The 20,032-nt window shown below is 35.1% G+C and overlaps 2 protein-coding genes across 2 annotated transcripts; one reads left to right on the top strand and one right to left on the bottom strand.

Moving 5' to 3' along the window:
• Positions 1 to 3,719: 3,719 nt before the first annotated feature.
• LOC114260897 (U-box domain-containing protein 17) lies at positions 3,720 to 6,502 on the top strand. The gene has a single exon (XM_028201105.2). The coding sequence runs from the start codon at positions 4,225 to 4,227 to the stop codon at positions 6,379 to 6,381; it is 2,157 nt and encodes a 718-aa protein (XP_028056906.2). The 5' UTR covers positions 3,720 to 4,224; the 3' UTR covers positions 6,382 to 6,502.
• Positions 6,503 to 10,507: 4,005 nt separating this feature from the next.
• Positions 10,508 to 14,783, bottom strand: LOC114260896 (uncharacterized). Its single transcript, XM_028201104.2, has 4 exons — positions 14,391 to 14,783; positions 12,830 to 13,458; positions 11,521 to 12,036; positions 10,508 to 10,879 (listed from the first exon to the last, which is right to left on the bottom strand). Exons 1-4 carry the CDS (start codon positions 14,683 to 14,685, stop codon positions 10,748 to 10,750), a joined length of 1,572 nt encoding a protein of 523 aa, XP_028056905.1. The 5' UTR covers positions 14,686 to 14,783; the 3' UTR covers positions 10,508 to 10,747.
• Between the last annotated feature and the right edge of the window lie 5,249 nt (positions 14,784 to 20,032).

Here is a 20,032-nt window from a genome sequence, read left to right as displayed (position 1 = left end):
AAAGATCCATGTAATTTATCCTTCTATAAATAGAAAGGGTAAACTACACTCACTTCCATTGAGGTATAGAGAAAAATACAGCGAATCTTACACTTTTGTTATAAACACACTGACCTTTCTTTTAGTAAGACTAAAATGATCGAAATTAATGTAAATGGTGGGTAGACATTGTAATAAATAAAAATACATAAACATTTTAAAAAAATTGATGACAATATTATTTTTTTATTCATACGACTAACGAATTATTGATGAAAAATAGCTAAACTATTATGTGAATTAAAACTTTAAGGAGGACTGGCGTAATTATGTCAAAAGTTTGAAATTAATTGTATTTTTACTAAATCACAACGGACGTGAATATAATTTATTCAAATAAAAAAAATATACTTTTCCTAAAAAAATAGAGTAAATTACAAATATATCACTTGAGATTTGCTTAAAATACAAATTACCTATGTGATTTTAAAAATTATATCTCGCCCCTTAAAGTTTTTAATTTAATAACAAATAGCCACTTTCATTACCTCCTCTATCCCAAAATATTAGTGCTTTATTCCATTTTTCATTCTCCTAAAATATTAGTCAATTTTCAAAAATTAAGGACTAAAATAACACGAATTTCTTATTTTTCCATTCTTTTAAATTCATTAACATTAATATTTTTAAAGTGTAATAATTGTTCTATCAAAAGGTAGTTTTGAATAATTAAATATAATAATTGTACTACTAAAAAAAAGTTAGATTATCCAAAAAAGGACAAATATTTTGGAGTGGTGGGAATAATAAATTATCAAGTCAGTTAATAAATTTTAATAATGTTAAAATTTTATTTTAATTAATAATTAAGATGATATTATTATTGTGTAGAAGATCATTTAAGAATTTTATTTTTTTAAATTAATTTTATTAAATATAAAATTTTAATAAAAAATATTTGTAATTTTTTAAATCACAAAAGTAACTCTCATTTTAAGTGAACCTCAAAAATATATTTATAATTTATCCAAAAAAAAAAAGTTAAAAAGTATAGAAATAAAATACATGTGTGTACAAAAGTAAGCCAAGTCAATACATAATGGTATCCATAAAGTTAAGAGAAAATATAGCAAATTTTATAATTTTGGCATAATTATGGTGACATTTCTTTTAGTAATATTGAAGTGATTGAAATTTATAGATGGACACAAAAATAAATAAGACAATATGTCTTTCAGTTTAAAAACCATGATAACATTAATATTTTATCCATATGTTTAACGAATTACTAATAAAAATAGATAGGTGTTATGTGAATTAAAATATTAAAAAAAATCTAATACTATAATTATATCAAAACTTGTTGGGCTTCTTGTATTTTTTTTTCCTCTAAATTTTAGAAAGATTTGTGTAATTTTATCCTTCTATAAATAAAAAGGGTAAACTACACTCACTTCCATTGAGGTTTAGAACTTTTGATATAAATACACTAATCTCCCTTTTAATAAGATTAAAATGATCGAAATTAATGTAAATGGTGGGTAGACATTATAATAAATAAAAATACATATACATTTAAAAAAAATTGATGAAAATATATTTTTTTTGCATTCATACAACTAACGAATTATTGATAAAAAAGTGGCTAAACTATTATGTGAATTAAAACTTTAAGGGGGACTGGTATAATTATGTCAAAAGTGTGAAATTAATTATATTTTTACTAAGGCCAAGTTTGGCATGACCTAAATAATACAAAAAGTCAAAAAGTCACTATCCTATTTAAGTCACATCATCTTATTTAAATCACATCACCTCTCTAACACATCACATCAAACCCAACCCAAACCCAACCCATATAAGCCAATAAGTCAAAAAGTACACTTTTTTAGAACATCCCAAACCAACCCTAAATCTCAAAGGATGTGGATACAGTTTATTAAAAAAAAAAAAATGCTTTTCCTAAAAAAATAGAATAAATTACAAATACACCCCTTGAGATTTTCTTAAAATACAACTTATCCTATGTAATTTTAAAAATTACATCTCGCCCCTTGAAGTTTTTAATTTAATAACAAATAGCCACTTTTGTTACTTTCTCTATTCCAAAATATTAGTGCTTTATTTCATTTTTCAATCTCCTAAAATATTAGTCTACTTTCAAAAAATAAGGACTACAATAACATGAATGTTTTATTTTGCCATTCTTTTAAATTCATTAACATTAATATTTTTAAAGTGTAATAATTGTTCTATCAAAGGTTGTTTTGAAAAATTAAATGTTATAATTGTACTACTAAAAAAAGTTAGATTATCCAAAAAAGACTAATATTTTGGGATGGAATGAGTAAAAAATTATCAAGTCAATTAATAATTTTTAATGATATTAAAAATTTATTTTAATTAATAATTAAGATGATATTATTATTGTATAAGAGAACAGTTAAGAATTTTATTTTTTTAAATTAATTTGATTAAATATAAAATTTTAATAAAAAATATTTGTAATTTTTTAAATCACAAAAGTAACTCTCATTTTAAGTAAACTTCAAAAATATATTTATAATTTATCAAAAAAAAAAAAAGGAATAGAGTTTTGTTGATAAATCCCATTTTTAAGAGTTTTATTCCATCCAATTCATATTTTTCTTTACTATTCCATTAGGTTCTATTTGAAGTAAGAAAATCAAAACACCCTAAATCTCAAATGCTCCCATTAATGTTGATATTTAATGTTAATTGTCATTATATCTTCACTCCCCAAAAAATGCATTAACTATACACCATTATTTAATGTTGATATATATTACACACAAAAAATTAAACATGATTCTTTATTGATTGTCATTATGTTTTGGTAGTTCCCATACATTATTGATTGTCATTATATTTTGATAGTTATCATGTATTCAAACGTTGACTATATGTGATGATGTGAATGTTCACATTAGATGACGTGAATGTGAATGTTCACATCAGATGATGTTATGATAAAGGTGATGTTAAGGTTTACATCAACATTAAATCAAATTGCACAACCACAAGTCTCAACTTTCATTTGAATATAAACATGACGTGAATGTTCACATTAAAATATATGAATGTGAATGTGAATGTTCACATGAATTATGAAAAATATATATATATATATATATTAACATTATGAATTTTAACATTTGTGTTCACATTCATATGTTTTTAACATAAACATTCACATAATCTGATATTAACATTATGAACATTAGCATTTGTATTCACATTCATATATTTTAGTGTGAACATTAACGTCATCTGATGTGAACATTCACATTTACGTCATCACGTATAATTAACATTTGAATGAATGAGAACTATCAAAACATAATGACAATCAATAAAGAACCATGTTTAATTTTTTTATGTGTAATGTATATCAATATTAAATAGTGATGTGTAATTAATGTATATCAACATTAGATATAAGGGTATAAGAGTTTAAAAAAATAGTATAAATTAAGAAAAAAGATCTTATGAAATAAAGATATAAATACATAAGACCTTATAAAATAAAAGTATAAATATATGAAACTAAATAGATTATAAATTTTCTTCATAAATTTTTTGAACTAGAATATTTCTAAATAAGATTTATCAATAAAAATTTCAAAAAAAAAAAAGTTAAAAAGTATAGAAATAAAATACTTGTGTGTACGAAAGTAAGCCAAGTAAATACATAATGGTATCCATAAATACAGTGCAAGCTGGAAAAATAAAATAAAACAAAATAAAATAAAACGAATGGACACGAATATGGATAAAAGAATACTCCACAATAATCCCTCCTTCGTCAATGTTCTATGAAAACAAGTCATTGTCATGACATAGAGGGAGAGAGAGAGAGGGAGAGAGGGCTGCATCGAAATTCCTAGTGAGAGAAAAAAAAAAAAAAAATCAACCACCCCTTTTCTGCATATTGGAATCTCAGTCAAATCATCAATCCCAATCTCCACCCATTTCTCTTCTTCTTCTTCTTCTTCTTCTTCTTCTCCTTCGTATCACGCGTGATTCGGTATAAAACTTTTCTCCATAATAGAAATCCCCATTTCAGGCTCAGCATATCAATCTCAACTTGTTGCAGAGCTATTTATGGAGATAGAAATTTCAAGAGATCCAGTGTTTCAAGCTGCGATATAGAGAGAGAGAGAGAGACATCCATATATATATATATATACGTATACATATAGAGAGAGAGAGGGAGATTTGGTTATGGCGTCGGCGGCAATAGTTTCGTCGCTGAGGAGGAGGAGGTCGCCGTCGGTGGAGGCGTTCTTGGCGCCGGTGGATCTGACGGAGGTGGCTTTGGTGGAAACCCTAGCTTTGGTTTCAGCGGAGCTCGTCGCGTCGTTCTCGGGGAGGGCTTTACCGTTTCAGCGAAAGAATTCTCGGTCGTTGATTCGGAAGTTGGAGATCTTCGTTGTTCTGTTGGAGTATCTTCGCGATTCGAGTTCGAGGAGTTCGAGGTTGTCTTTGACGGCGATTGTCTGCTTCAAGGAATCGTACCTCTTGTTGTATCGATCCAAGATACTTCTCGATCACTGCTTTCACTCGAGTAAGTTGTGGCTTTTGCTTCAGAACCATTCGATTTCAGGACATTTTCATGATCTCAATCAAGAAATTTCAACTCTTTTGGATGTTTTCCCTTTGATTGAGTTGAATTTGAGTGATGATATTAGAGAACAAATTGAATTGTTGCAAAAACACTCCAGAAAGTCAAAATTGTTGATTGATAAACATGATGAAACATCGAGACTCAAATTGTTTTCGTTTCTTGATGAATTTGACAACGGTAGAATTCCTGATCCGGTTGAATTGTATTCCTTTTTTGTGGAAAAATTGGGAATTCGAGGCTCAAAAAGTTTTAGGGTTGAAATTGAGTTTTTGGAAGAACAGATTATTAATCATGAAGGAGATATTGAACCTACTGTGTCTCTGCTTAATGGGTTTGTGGCGTTGACTCGGTATTGTATGTTCTTGTTATTTGGGTTTGAGGAGGATGAAGTGGAACTGAGAAGTGGAAAACAGAAGAAACCGAAGAGAGGGTTGATTACTCAGGAAATTGCAGACACATTTCTCACAATTCCAAAGGACTTTTGTTGCCCGATATCATTGGATTTGATGACAGATCCGGTAATAATTTCTACAGGGCAGACTTATGATCGAGCTTCGATAACAAGGTGGGTGGACGAAGGGCATTGTACTTGTCCGAAAACAGGGCAGATGCTTATTCACAACCGGCTTGTGCCTAATCGGGCTCTTAGAAGCTTGATTGTGCAGTGGTGCACTGCTCATGGAATACCTTATGACCCTCCGGAGAGTGCCGATTCCACTGCTGAAACTTTTGCTGCAGCTTCAGCAAGCAAGGCTGCAATTGAAGCCAATAAGGCCACGGCTGCTCTTCTCATTCAACAATTAGCAAGTGGGTCGCAGGGAGCAAAAACTGTTGCTGCTCGCGAGATACGTTTGTTAGCAAAAACTGGAAGAGAAAACCGGGCTTATATTGCTGAAGCTGGGGCAATCCCCCATCTGAAAGGGTTGCTTTTGTCTTCAAATGCAGTTGCACAAGAGAACTCTGTAACCGCAATGCTCAACTTATCAATATACGATAAGAACAAGAGCCGAATAATGGATGAAGAAGGATGTTTAGGCTGTATCGTTCAAGTTTTGAGATTTGGGCACACAACCGAGGCAAGGGAAAATGCTGCGGCAACATTGTTTAGCCTCTCTGCGGTTCACGAATATAAAAAGCGAATAGCGGATGAGTATGGAGCGGTTGAAGCTTTAGCGGGGCTGTTGAAAGAAGGGACAGCAAGAGGAAAGAAAGATGCAGTCACAGCTTTGTTTAATCTATCCACCCACACTGATAATTGTGTGAGGATGATAAAGTCAGGAGCTGTAACTGCACTGGTGGCAGCTTTGGGGGTTGAAGGAGTTGCAGAGGAATCAGCAGGTGCATTGGCCTTGATTGTTAGGCAGCCAATTGGGGCCGGAGCAGTTGGGAATGAGGAAATGGCAGTGTCAGGATTAATAGGAATGATGCGGTGTGGGACAGCGAGAGGGAAAGAGAATGCCGTAGCAGCATTGCTTGAGTTGTGTCGGAGTGGTGGGACAGCTGCAACTGAGAGGGTGTTGAAGGCACCAGCATTGGCTGGTTTGCTCCAGACTTTGCTCTTCACAGGAACAAAGAGGGCAAGGAGAAAAGCAGCATCACTTGCCAGAGTTTTCCATAGGTGTGACAATGCATCTTTGCATTTTGGTGGATTGGGTTTTGGGTATGCCTTCGCTGGGAACTCAGCTGCAAATAGAGATACAAGTTTTGGTGGTGATGTACCAGTGCAGATGTCAATTTCAGTTCCAGTTTTATAGGGGTAATAATACCCACTCTTGCGTTGTTGCTCTCTACCAATTCCTTATGTTCCCATTTTTGTTGTATCATCCTCATATTCATTCATTGATACATAAAACATGGAAAAGAAAATTATACAAATACCATAATGTGCATGGAAAGAATGTTGAGTGTTTTTTGCTGTTAATTTAACATATGTATGTCTGATATATTTTGGAGAATAGGATACAATATATTCACCAACTGATGTAGGGATGTTATATACAGTGATGTGCGAAAACTGATTTTAATTTGGTGGATAATATGTTTTGATCCCTTTAATATGACAAATTTGAATGTAATTGAGGGTTTTCAGTTTCGGATTACCTTTAGTAATAGAACGTGTTTACGTGGAAGTTCTCTCAAAATATTTACCAATGATGAATTGCATAGTCGTATCTAGAAGAAGGATGTAACTTGTGAGTCCAGTTCTTATCACTGGTAGCTAAAACAAATTTGACTTTTGAGTTTGATCTTGCTTTGATTGCATCCCACGAAATGGACCGATTGATCCCCATGGCTAGATGATCTATAGCTCATGCGATCTGTCCTGCCATGTCTACTGTACCAGAATGAATAGCGAAGTGTTTTATGGAGAAGATTGCAAATTTTCTTTAGTTTAGCAATTAACATACTGAAGGATTGAGCTGTACATTATTTGCTGTTTTTATCTGAAAAAATTGCTTGACTATGCTACCCAGCAGGTTTAGCATTAAGTTGTCATCAGGGAAACTCTTACTTCAGCTGTGCTTATTATTGAACCTATGACTAAAATGAAGCTTTTAAGTAAGGTTGTGTTTGGTTCATGGATTTGGAGAGGGATTTGAAAAAAAAAGAAGAAAAAAACACGTGAAATGTGATTAAAATATATGTACGTTTCACCTAGTTTTAGACATTTTTTTTCTTTCGTTTTCTAAATCTCTCCTTAAATTTATAAACCAAATACAGCTGTAGAAAAGTAATGGTCTTCTAGTTTGTCTGTGCAAGTGCAAGTGGTGTGGAAAGTTGAATCATTATTCTTCTTTCAAATAGTGGTGTATTGCACCATTTCCAAATTCAACAAAATGACACCAACCAATAAGCTTGAAAATCACTCCAACCATCTCAAGAACACAGGCAACACATTTCAGTGCTGAAATTTGTATCGGTTAGGATAATTCTCATCACACCTTTGGCAAAAACTACCCCATTTAGTACATTACGTGCACTTTTTAAAATAAATCAAATATTTATGTCTGATACTTAATATTTGGACAAAGTGTTACGATATGTGTTCATTTCCATCACAGTTCTTATATATTTGTATTTAATATTATGTATTATTGTATAATTACTATAAATGAAAAAAACCAGCCGTATTTTACATCTAATGCAATTTTGTTTCACATAATAAATTAGAAATATAAAATATGACCCTTATTTTACATATCCTTAAATTTAAAATTTGATAAAGTTTGATATTTAAATATGCATTTACATCTAATACTCTATCTAAATTCGTGTAACATAACTGAATTGAAACATAGTCACTAATCTATATCAAATCAAGTTTTGTGGGTTTTAGGAACCCTTTAATATGAGTTATTGATGGGATTCCACTAGGAGCAGATCTTGTTGAAATCTAGAAGCATTATCTTCTTAGACAATCAGAGTGTTGGCAGTTATGTTGTGTGGTGGGACATGCAATTAATCATCATCCACTGTAACCCAGGCACTAGACAGGATATGTATGGCCAAAGAGGCCAAGGGCTAAAGCACTTAGATTCTTTCCCGTCCACTATGGTCTTATTTGGTACAATTGTTAAAACAGATTATAAATTTTAATCAGAATTTGTTAATCCGTTTGGTATAACTGTTAGATTATAGATTTAAGTTGCTGAGTAATATTTATTAAATAAGTTGTGAAGTAACTTTTTCAATTAACTTTTATTTTTTATTATTCACTATTTGTTTACATTTCTCATAAAAAATAATAATAATATTTTATAGTCCATTTGGGTCTTTTTCTATTTTTAAAAAAATAAAAAAATCTAAGAGTATAACCGTGAATTAACATGCTCACAGCAGAAGCTGATAATTAGAAGTAAGGGGTGAGCAGCTTCTCAGAATCAACTTTTTTGACTTAAAATAAGTTGTTAGAATTAGAAACTGTTTGAAATAAGTTTAACCAAACAGTCCAAAATAACTTTTTAAAAGTCAGAAGCCGTAAGTTGGCTCAAAAAAATCCCACCAAACACCCCCTATGTGGACTAGATTATGTTGTTCAGATTTATGAGACTTATCGAAACAGGATCCATGGTCGAAGCCCATGAGATGAACAACACGTTCCAATTCGATCTCGGACTGAAGAGAATCCTAGTTGCAAGTTATTGATGCAACCCCAAGGATTTGGCATGATGGTTAAGACTTGGGACTTGGGGGTTTGTTCTCTCTAACATCTTAAGTTTAACTGTTTTCGCTAGAAAAAACTCTTGGGGCCATAGACTGCATAGAATAAACCTGTTTCGGAAGGTTTGTTTGTTTTGTACAAGCTAGCTCAAAATAGCCTAGCTATAAAAAAAAAAAAAAAGAAAGCACAAAAATGTTGCTGATGCAAATTGAGGAAGAGCTTGACTTATTAGATGATTGATAATAAGACTTGATAGCTTTGTTTGTAAGGCAAATTAGTAGAAATATTTTTATTTTTATTTTTATTTTTATGGGAGTATAAGTTTTATGTGTATGGTGTAAATTGTTTTCTATGTTTGCAAATCTTTCTCGCATGTCAGATTTGCATTATTATTATTTTTTTACCTATAATACAATTATTTTAAAATTATTCCATTTATTTATAATTTTTCCTATTTATAATACCACCTCTATGCTTTCTAGTCCATCCATTTTCATTTATGATTAATGAGCATTCCTTTATTTGTTTGTTTATTTTTTATTCCTAATGGTTTCATCACTCCTTATAAAAAGCCACTATTATGTCTCTGCATTTGAAGTGTATCTGTTGTTCTCTGGGATCATAGTACTTCCATTTTTTGTTATTAATTTAGTCAGTTGAGTGGAAGATAAGGTCTTCTTTATTTATTTTTTTCTTTTTTCTTTTTTCTTTTTTATTTTGGCAGGCTCATTAGTTAGGTGTACATGTTATAGCGGTGCTTTAAAATTATTGAATAATTTTCCTTTTATTTTGACCTGTGCCAAAGTTTCTAAAGCATGCAACGGCAGGTGGCAGACCCCTTCTCATCTGAGGTGCTTCACTGTCCTTTTGGGTGAAACTACATCTATTTTCCTCATTGTTTCAGGATTTTAACTCTGAATTTGTATATAAGGAAATTAGGTATTCTTTGAGGGGTGTAAAAATAAGGTTTCAACAGCCGCACTATCTCTTGATTGTCTTTCTTCTGTGTCTTGTCTAAGTAAATTATTCAGTAATTTCGGAATATAAACACATGATATTTCATAACATTACTGTTTGTGGAGAAGGTGGGTAGGTGACGTATTGTGTAGGATGATTGAGAAATATGAGGGGCATATTAAATGATAATTTGTTAAGAAGTATAGACACGTAATACTCCAAAAATATTGAATAATTTCCCATCTTGGCTCAGTTGGCTCTTGTGCCTACAGTGAGGTTGTTGCACATGGCATTAGCTTTTAGGATATTTTCAGACAAGCTTTCTTTGTCCGAAAATTATTCAAAACTCTTGTGAAAGTAATTAATAAAGGGTTTTATTAACATGTATCATTGGGAAAAATGTTGAGAAAGCTTACAAAGATTGTACACTCTATTTTTCATACTTCAATGTAGAATGTATACTCCTTTAAAAACATTTTAATAAAATCCGCTAAAAATTCACAATATTGCAATTCTCAACCACTTCAAACTAAGAACTAGGGTGTCCAAGAACCTGAGCAAGAATTAACTGATTTTAGAGAAGTAGTTTCTAAAGTGAGAACAGGATATTAATGATGGATTTGATGCCAACAAAGCCTTCTTTTCAATGCCACTCTCTCAGTTCCAGAATATATTCCAGCATAAAAATCTGTAGCAGCGAATGGCGGATCAATGGATTGCCAACATGAGAAACAACAGAACAATGGATGAAGAAAAATGTGTTTAGGACAGGATGAACAAACCAACATTTACTTCATTTTCTTTGAAAAATAAATAAAATTTTATTCACAACAGATTTCTATCATGGTTCTACATTTTTGAAATCTTAGCAAAAATTTGACCAAAAAAAAAAAAAAAAAGAAATGCTGCAAGCTTTGCTCAATCGATTGATTCCATGTATATCTTCAGATGAGAAGCCAAAATTCTTCTTGAATCAATCCTTTTGAATATATCTTCAGATGCTATTGTTGCTTGGGTATGAGAATATCAAAATCACTAACAGTCCATTCTGCAACTTGATCAGGATCTACATATATTTCAGCTCCCAAATCGACTGATGTCCATTGCCTTCTAGCCTGTGGAGTCCCTGGATCCTGCAACAACATAAAACAGATTTTTTTATAACTTTACTCATTATTATTATTATCCAAACAGAGAAAAGACAAAAAAAGAAATTCACCATTGGGTTTACTCATTAAAGCCTTATATCCCATGTTTAAAGTGAATTAAATCATTTCGCATCCATTCTGCTTTTTGTAGAGCCATTTTATATAGTAACCCTCTGTTTTTTTGAAGTAGAAAATTTTCCTTCAAAACTTTTTTCTACATTTTTTGAAGTTTTGTACGATTGAAAACAAAAATCAACAACAAAAAAAAAGTTTTCTGTTATCAATGGAAAACATTTACTCTGATAAATGGAAACAAGCTTATTTGGAAATAAAACGTTTTTCACCTTTGAAATGGGGAAAATATTTTGTCAACTAAACTAAAACCAGCGTTGCCACCACTACTATCACCACCACCCCCATTGCCACCAACAGCTACCACAATCACTAGCACATTAGTTTCAACCTCATAATCAAACATAGGAAGAGGTTTTCTACTGAAAATATTTTTCATCCATTAAAAAATGTTTCCTGCTAAAATAAACGAGTGTAATTGATATGTTTATTTTCATCAAGATCAATGGAAATTAAGGGAAGTGAAGATCATTAGTAAAGAAGTTAATTTTGACCTGGTAAAAGTAAAGAGATTGAGAAAGTCTCCCCACATCAAGCTCCCATGTCCTGGGGTCCCCAATCCAACCCTGCCCTTTCTCTGTAGGGTACCCATAATCACCCCAAACTTTGTGAGGCACAATTTGCAAGATTTCCTGAGGCTGAGGATTGCTAAATGGATCACACAAAATATTTGGCTCCTCAATGTGCTCTCCATTTCCAGGGGAACAGTACAAGTGATATGCCTCGTAAGGGAAGTTGGCTATGTCACTGCGATGAACATGAACACCGTTTGGGAATGTATGGTAAGGCGGGCAGAGTCTAGGGTTGTCTGCTCGGCACCACGAAGGCATCTCTGGATTTAGTATCATCTCGCTGTATCTGGTTACATCTGAAGCTACATCACCATCACATGGCTGCCCATTATTCTTCCAACAGCTCCCTATGTCCATCAAATAGAATTGGCTTCTTGGACCACCTCCTTTTATCACATTTAGGGTGAACCTCACTTTGAAGTTTGGTGATTCTGGAATCTGCACGATACATAATGTTTAGCATGACTAATATGCTAGTCATATACATCCACAAAACGCAACACCTTCAAATTTTTAAGGTAGATTTTATTTTCACTCCTAAAGTATTGTCTGTTTCTCACTTTGATTTTTGAAGAAAAAATTCTCCCTCTTTGATCTCTCAACTATCAAACATTTTCTGAAATAATGGATGCGGAGTTCGTGATGGTTATAGAAGTGGTGGCAATGGCAACGGCTAGTAATGTGGTTGATGGTGGTACAGTCGGATTAATTATGGTGCTGTTGAGGTATTGGTGGTTGGTTGTAGTGGAGGGAGAGTAATGGGAAAACAGATGTCAACAATGGTGGAAGGCAGTAGAACAGAGAAAGATAAGGGGAGAGAAAGGTGAGGGAAAAGAAGAGGATAGGTAGTTTGGCTAGGTTTGGATCTATGTGGTGCTATATGGTTGCCAACGTGACATTTTCCGTCAAAATTTGGGCAGACATTGGGGATTGGGCTAAATTGGTAAATAGTTTAGAAATCAAATTGGGCAAAGTGTAATTTACATATTTTCATAGTTACCCATGGATACAGGTCGGATATGGGTTGGGTTAGGGTCCCCTGTGCCACGGTTCTTTTTAGTACAACAAAAATGGCCATTGCAAATGTGACCAAACTAGTAAAAAGTTTGATTGTTGAAAAACCAATGTGTGATAACCTTTTTTTAAAGAATCAAGGTAAGAAATGGATAATACTTTTAAGAAGTGAAAATGTAATTTACCATGTTTTAAATCAGTCAAAAAAATGACTTACAATTTTTGACATTCCTCGGGTTTGGTAATGGTACCCACCGGAGAATCCAGCCGTGGCATCGGACCTCAAGTAAAGCATCAACCATGGATACTTGGTTGAGGTCCTCAAGACATGATGAAAAACCCAACTTCCTCTTCCAAGTTCCTTCTCCCAAGTCACGGAATAATAAGAAAATTCCTCTACAATACCTTTCCTCAAATCAGCATCCAAGTCCCATGACCCAAAGAACCTTCCTTTGAGTGTAGTTATATTAGGCCCTTGTAAAGTGGTGTAGTCATGATAAATCAATGGTTGGTTCATACACCCTTTGCCAAAGCAAGGGAACTCATGGTTATTAGGACCATATGGTCCAACACTGTGACCATTTTTAGGGCAGTTGGCTGCATAAGTGTCCATGTTGCCACTCTTGAGCATGATCATCCAGAATTGCCATGGATTGGGTTTGTCTTCAACTTGACATTTAGACCCTAAATAGAGCTCTTTTTCGGCAGCATATAGGTTGATGTCGGTGAATGCCTCTGGTCGCCCTCCAGGGAAAGGTTGTCCCACTCCAAGCTTGTTGTCTATTTCTGTAACTCTATGGACTAGTATGTGTGGAATGCAATTGCAAAGGGAGAAGGTTTCCTTCCCTAATCAAGAACATTTAATAAAAATAAAAATAAAAATAAAAAAGAAAAGAAAAAGAATTAGAGCAAGTTGAATAAAAAATAAATATTTTTGTAATCATGTTATATTGGATTTGGTTACTTGCTAGTTACAACCACCGCTGATCAAGATCGTTGAAAATATTAAAAATAAATAAAAAAGAGTTGAAGAAAAACATTTTAGTAACAATTTTTTTTTTTTTAATCATATTATGTTGGATTTGGTTATATACAAGCTACAACTACTCCCTCTCTCTCAACTACAAAAGAGAATAGTTGTTAAGCTAACAGAACCTTGATGTTGTTGTACTAAAATCCAATGATAACATGGTGCTTTCTATTTAAATGACACAATTTTAAGTACCAAATACACTAATACAGCAAAAACAAGAAATAAAAGAATCAATCACGGAATTAGACTTCTATCAAACAATTATGTTATGAGCCAAAAAAAAAAAAAAAAAAAAGAAGAAGAAGGAAAAAGAAGAAGAAAAACTCATTGTGAAAATGGAGGTTTTTGTTTGAAAACAAACTTCTTCGTTCACGTTGCTTTGAGAAAGCGTGTATTGAACACAAGGTAGAAGTCGTGTTAATTTTAAAAACACAATGTCATTAATATGGTACTTTCAAAATACAAACTTTAAAATCTGTCTTAATTGAAGTTGTGTTTTGAAAACAAGTTTCTTTTAGGTAGAGGGTTAAAAGTTAATTTTTGACTTTTAATCTCTTTTTAGTTATATCGCCTCTTTATTTTTTACACGTTTTTTTTTTCCCAAAAGAGCCAAAAAAATAAAAATAAAAATAAAAAGCTTACTTTTAACCTTCTCCTCAAAATAAATACAAAACAACTTGTATTTTGAAAAATAAAATTTATCTAACAACATGGATTGATAGAAAAAATAACTGTGGAAACAGACCTTCAGTTTGTGGTGCTGTAGTAGTAGCTTGAGGTTTAGCTTTAAAAACATCAAAGCAATCAGCAGCTCTAGGACTGCCCATGAATGGAACTTCTTCACCAACCTCATTGCATTGATTCCAAGCCTCTATTGCCACTCTCAGTCCATCTCTTCTCATCCCTGGATCTCCCACTGCTGATATATACTCTTCTTGATCGTCATCTCTTTCATAACTTGTCTCAATCTTCACACAAAAAAGCCCAAAAATCAGAAGAGTGAGAAGAAAGGAATGTGGATTTCTTCTGGGTCGTGCCATTGATAGATAGATTTGTCAGAGAAGCTTGAAAAATGGAATACATGCGTACGTGGGTAAGATGATGCTCCTCTTTTATACCAAGTGTAGGAGAAAAGATTGGAGCTGTTTGAATGGATGTAGATTTATAATATAAAAAGAGAAATGTTAGGAATCATGAAATTTTTTTCATGAAAATGATCATGAAAGATTTGTGACCGTTAGATTACATTGACTAGTATGTGGTGTTTTATTCTAAGTGTAATTCAAAGGTCACAAATCTTTCGTGATCATTTTCATGATTGAACTACCTTTGCTTCACCGTCTTTATGTCATGAATATTTCATTTTTTTATTTAAAAAAAAAAAGGATTTGTTTAAAATTTCCTCGTAATAAAACTTTAATACATTCAGGATAAGTGCAAAATAATTTTCTTGAAAAGTCCAACATATACCACTATTTCTAAAATATTAAACTTTAAAATAACATAACTTTTGACCTAAATGTCAATTTTTAATAAAATTAGTATTTTTAGAATCCTTTTATTAAGATCTATCAAATAAGGTCTGTGTGGGTGATTTTCTGACCACACTGCCAAACAGGTACCCAGCTAGAGAGCACCGGCAGAATAGATTAAGCCCGAACGTCCTGCAACAGAAAGAAGAGTCTCCGGCGGTGGTTCGTCCACCCGAGGGCACTCCGACGATCAAGTCAGTACTTAATATCTCTCAAAGATAACCAATAATGCTTAACTCACTAGACAGAATATCAAAAGCATCAAAGACATACCTTAGACCCATGGGGGTGTGTAGACGTCCCCGAACGCCCCGGGAGGATGAGTCCCGTTCTGTTCGTCTGTGGGTCATTACAGTTCGGACTCTCAAATTGTCACGGTTCTAAATCTGAACCAAAGAGACTAAATCTGGCAAATCGTTTTGAGAAAATAGATTTTTAGAAAGAAGTGCCAAACATGGACTGTTTTGCCAGATACAGAGTCGCCATCTAAATATTTTTTATGAGGGAATTTAGGAAACCCTGACTCGTTGCCTAAGGCCACGTGTCCGTCATCACCAAAGTTGCCTCGGCTCGGGAACTTGGGTACGATTGGGAAAGGCCAGCTATGAGCACCCCCGCTCACCCGATCAAAGATCGGCCTCTACTAACCATGATATCTTTTTTTTGAAAATATTACGTGTTCTTATTCCGGTTATTAGCCTAGATTTACTATGTTATACGCACAGCAAACAAGTATAGACTGGGTCGCCTGAATTGGAACGAAACATTTCATGTTTGTTTGTTTGAAAATGGTTTGATGATGCTATCCGTAAGTAGGCTAAGACATGGATTTTGCCACCCTCAAGTGGGCTTAGAAAATATGGTTTTGCCACTTCCAAGTGGGCTTAAAACTCGCATCCAATGCATTGTCCCAATTCAAATAACCCAACCTTCACCTACAGGCATTCAGGCAGTTACATCACATAAGCACATAGCCTCATGGTAAGCATGCTAATATGACAACACTCACACGCATGCAAGATGCTAAAGCATAAGAGCTTACCTAGTACTCCAAGCCAAAACAGAAACTAGTTAGTAATCAAATGCATGATCCTAGTTCATGTTAAGATGGCTAATGCAACACATACAGGATGCAACTAGAATAGGCTCGGCTAATTTAAAAATGGCATATGATGATGCCACCGGCCAGAACAAAAGGCCACCGACCATGCAAATGGGATTATCGGCTGGACACTGATAGCCGGTCGGCACTAGAGATGGCCGGTCGACTATTTCTTCCTGCAGAATCCTACAGTTGACAACAGCAGAGGGTAAGCAGTGTATGACATGGAATTTTCAAGCAAATGTGAGCATGGCCACACTCCCTATCATGCAATGGACTCAAGGGAGCGTGGCTCTCGACCCTCGGGCCATCAATTATGCATTTTGATGCATGATGGCCTAAGAGGCCAAGTTTGCCATTCAATGTAAATGCATGCACAAAAGAAATGAATGCCTCATGCCCTATCATGTTGAGATCAAGGGCATTGGCGATCGAGGAGTGAGACGCGTTACATCACTTCAAGTACGAATGCATCCCATTCATCAGATTTGGTTTGACACCCCAAACCAAACCTAATGCAATGCATGTATGTCATATATAATGCAAAATGATGCAACTAAATGTAATGCAATATGAGCATGCTAGCTTAATACAATGCAATACTACCAAGACATGCAAGCTAATCTGATGTTGCATTAGTATGCCAAGTATGCAACAAGGTCATGTGATGCCATTAGCTAAGCAATATGCGAAAATGCAAACAAGATATAATGCAAGCATGCAACTAATGTAATGCAATATACATCATGCCAAGTATGCAATTATGTACAAGGGTGGTCTTAAACTGAAATGGGAGGCTTCAGCCATGCCCCAAAAACAGTGGCCAAAGATGGTGTAAAAGAGCACCAATTATACATGCAAACATGCACACAACAAGGTTCATCATCTAAGCATGGAAGGGGACAACTCTAGGCATACTTGAAGGCGATATACATGGACGTTAAACACTCATGTTAAACTCTGAAAAGCATGCGAAGAATGATGCCAAAACATGCTAGGGAATGGGTGCGAAATAGAAGGCATTCAAGGCCACAAAAGAGAGCATTGCCCAACACCTATCCCAAGCAAACATGGTATGGACTATGCAACCAAAAACAGAGTTACAATGCACCAAAACAAGGCCCAAAACCCACTGTTATGGCAGCTCCAATGACTCAAACACATAGGCATGCACAAAAGCCCAAACATGGAGCATGAGACCACACCTCTTCAAGGCATTGAAAGGAGAACAAATGTAAGCATGTAAGCACAAAACATGGACTGAAATGACATAATAAGTGATTCCAAATCACTGAAATAGCCAAGGTAATGCATGCTAATGACTCACACACCCGATGCCAACATGCTAGAATGCAAAGGGACTATACAAAGCATGAAAGGTGTGACCAAATCAATACCTAACAGACCTCAAGCATGATGAAACATGATCAAAAGCTTCACGAATCTAGGCAAAAACATGAGAGCATGGTAGGCTAAATGCATGATGCACTTCTAGGAAAAATAAGGGAATACAAAGCAAGTATATTAAGCATGCAAGAGGCCATTAATCCAACCAAAAACAGAGATATAATATGACCAAATAACAACCAAAAACCTCTGAAATGAAGCCAAAAGAAATTAAGCATATATGCTACCCTTATGAGCCAAAATGCAAACAAAAAAGAGAGACAAAGGGAGAGGGGTGTCCCTCCCCTATGCAAGACTTCAAGACCCCTTCTTCACCACTAAAAATCCTCTGGATTTCAGTGGTGGGAAGGCCAATACACAAAAGGATTCAAAGCTCAACAAAGAAGGTACAAAAGGGCCAAACAAAGCCTAAGAGGGGGAGGTCGACCCCCAACACCAAAGTGACCTTAATGAAGTATCTTAAGCATGCAAATACAAGACTTTTTTTCAGTTATACACAAAGCTTAAATCAGTATGCAAGATAGGTTAAAGACTAGTGCAAGATTGGGGAAAATAAAGCAAAAGTGTTACCTTTGAAGAACACTTCAAGAACAGCAAGTGCAGCCACCTTCTTCTGATCAAAACCAGCTCAAAACTTGAAGAACAAACCCTCAACACCTCCAAAGTCGAAGTATGGTAATACTATGTGTTCTAGTGCAAAACTAAGAACAAACTACACTTTTAGGCCCTCAAACACACACAAATCAAGAGAGAGAGGGAGATATAGAGAGAGAGGGTGATATATATCAGAGATATATGTAATTAGGTCTGGTTTTGTTGAACCCCTTCAAAGGAGGAGGAAGGTCTCCTTAAATAGACAAGGCAAAGTGTTAAGCTTCCAAGAGAAGCTAACAAAAGGGGTCAAGGCTTCCTAAAGAAGCTAAGGCAAAGGGGCCAAGGCTTCCTTAGGAAGCTGAGACAGGTGTCCAAGCTTCTTGAGGAAGCTAAGACAAAGGTCCAAGCTTCCCCAAGAAGTTAGACCAAAAGGGGTGCAAAGGGTGCAAATTATGGAGGACAGGTCCGTGCACTCCAGCTAGCACAGCTGGTATGCACAATGCTTGAAAAAGGCAAAAAGGTGGTACCGGCCAGAAAAGGAGTCCATCGGCCAAATGCATGGTCGGCCGACCACACAAAATGCCGATACACCACAGATAAGTGCCGACCGACCAAACATTTGGTCGGTAGGAAAAAGGAATGGCCGGTGGCTTCATGCCACGACCGGTGGGTTTCAGGGATGGCTAACAAGCCTCTTCCCATCCTCAGAAGCCCAAAACACAAGTCCATGGTGCAAAACCAAGCACAGAACAGGCAAGTTAAGAGATCTTGAGGCAAGGTGCGCGACCGAGGCCTCTGGGAACTCAAAACGAACACGAACATGGATGATCACCGAGCGTTTAGACGGTGATGTCCAAGTCTTGAGGACGGTCAAAAATAGGGTGTCTACAGGGTGCCTCCCTTTTATAGCCAACACAATCCTAGTTCCAATAGAAGCCTAGCTCTAATGGATTTAGGATTACTGCTAATCTTGGACTCCCAGTAGGATTAGGATAAACCCTCTAAGAGTTTTATCTTTACCCAAACTGAAGTCTTCTCCTATTTTAGGACTCTTGTCCCTTATCCGTTTTATCTCGGATTCCGGCATTGCCGTAGAATACCTCGGCAGTGCCCCAAATATCTCGGCAAACATGATCTGCCCACGTAGCACCTCGGCTAACAACCTCAGCCACGTGGACTACCCAAAAAATATGTCCCCATAACTGCCCCCTAGGTTCTATTATCTCGGCAAACTAAGGTGATGGAACCTATATTATCTCTTTCATCTAGTACGTCGGCTAAGCTTGCTTCATCATTTATTGCCGAAGTCAGAACTCGTCGGCTCAATATGACCCAGACCTATAGTCTGCTTTCATCAAGGCTTTGGAACCAACGACCAAGTTCGTTCAAGTTTCTCAACCGAAATCATCCTCCTAGTCGAGGTATTTGCTTCATTGAATCAAGAACTCCAAGAGTTCCAGCATGCGTATGAGCTGGTACACATAGTATTTCAACTGTTTTCACCACGTATCCTTCTTCTACTGAGCCGTGTCTGATACGCGTCATTAAGTCGCCTTGCATCTGCATATTTGATCAAAATCTCTTCACTCTCTCCGTCTTTTCAGTTCTGCATCTTCGTTTTTGTTTAAACTTTCTCTTTCAAATCCTCTATTGCTGCTTTTGTGAAGCTTTCTGCAACCAGTTTCACTCTCCCCTTTGGCGAGGCTTCTGCTGCACTTCCTTGCTTACGGCCACCGTCTGATCTCGGTGAAT

Source organism: Camellia sinensis, chromosome 9 (genome assembly GCF_055761805.1).
Source record: "Camellia sinensis isolate YWXY chromosome 9, ASM5576180v1, whole genome shotgun sequence".
NCBI classification, from domain to species: Eukaryota; Viridiplantae; Streptophyta; class Magnoliopsida; order Ericales; family Theaceae; genus Camellia; species Camellia sinensis.
Note: the sequence above shows the minus strand (reverse complement) of the source record. Positions and strands in the feature narration are given on the sequence as shown.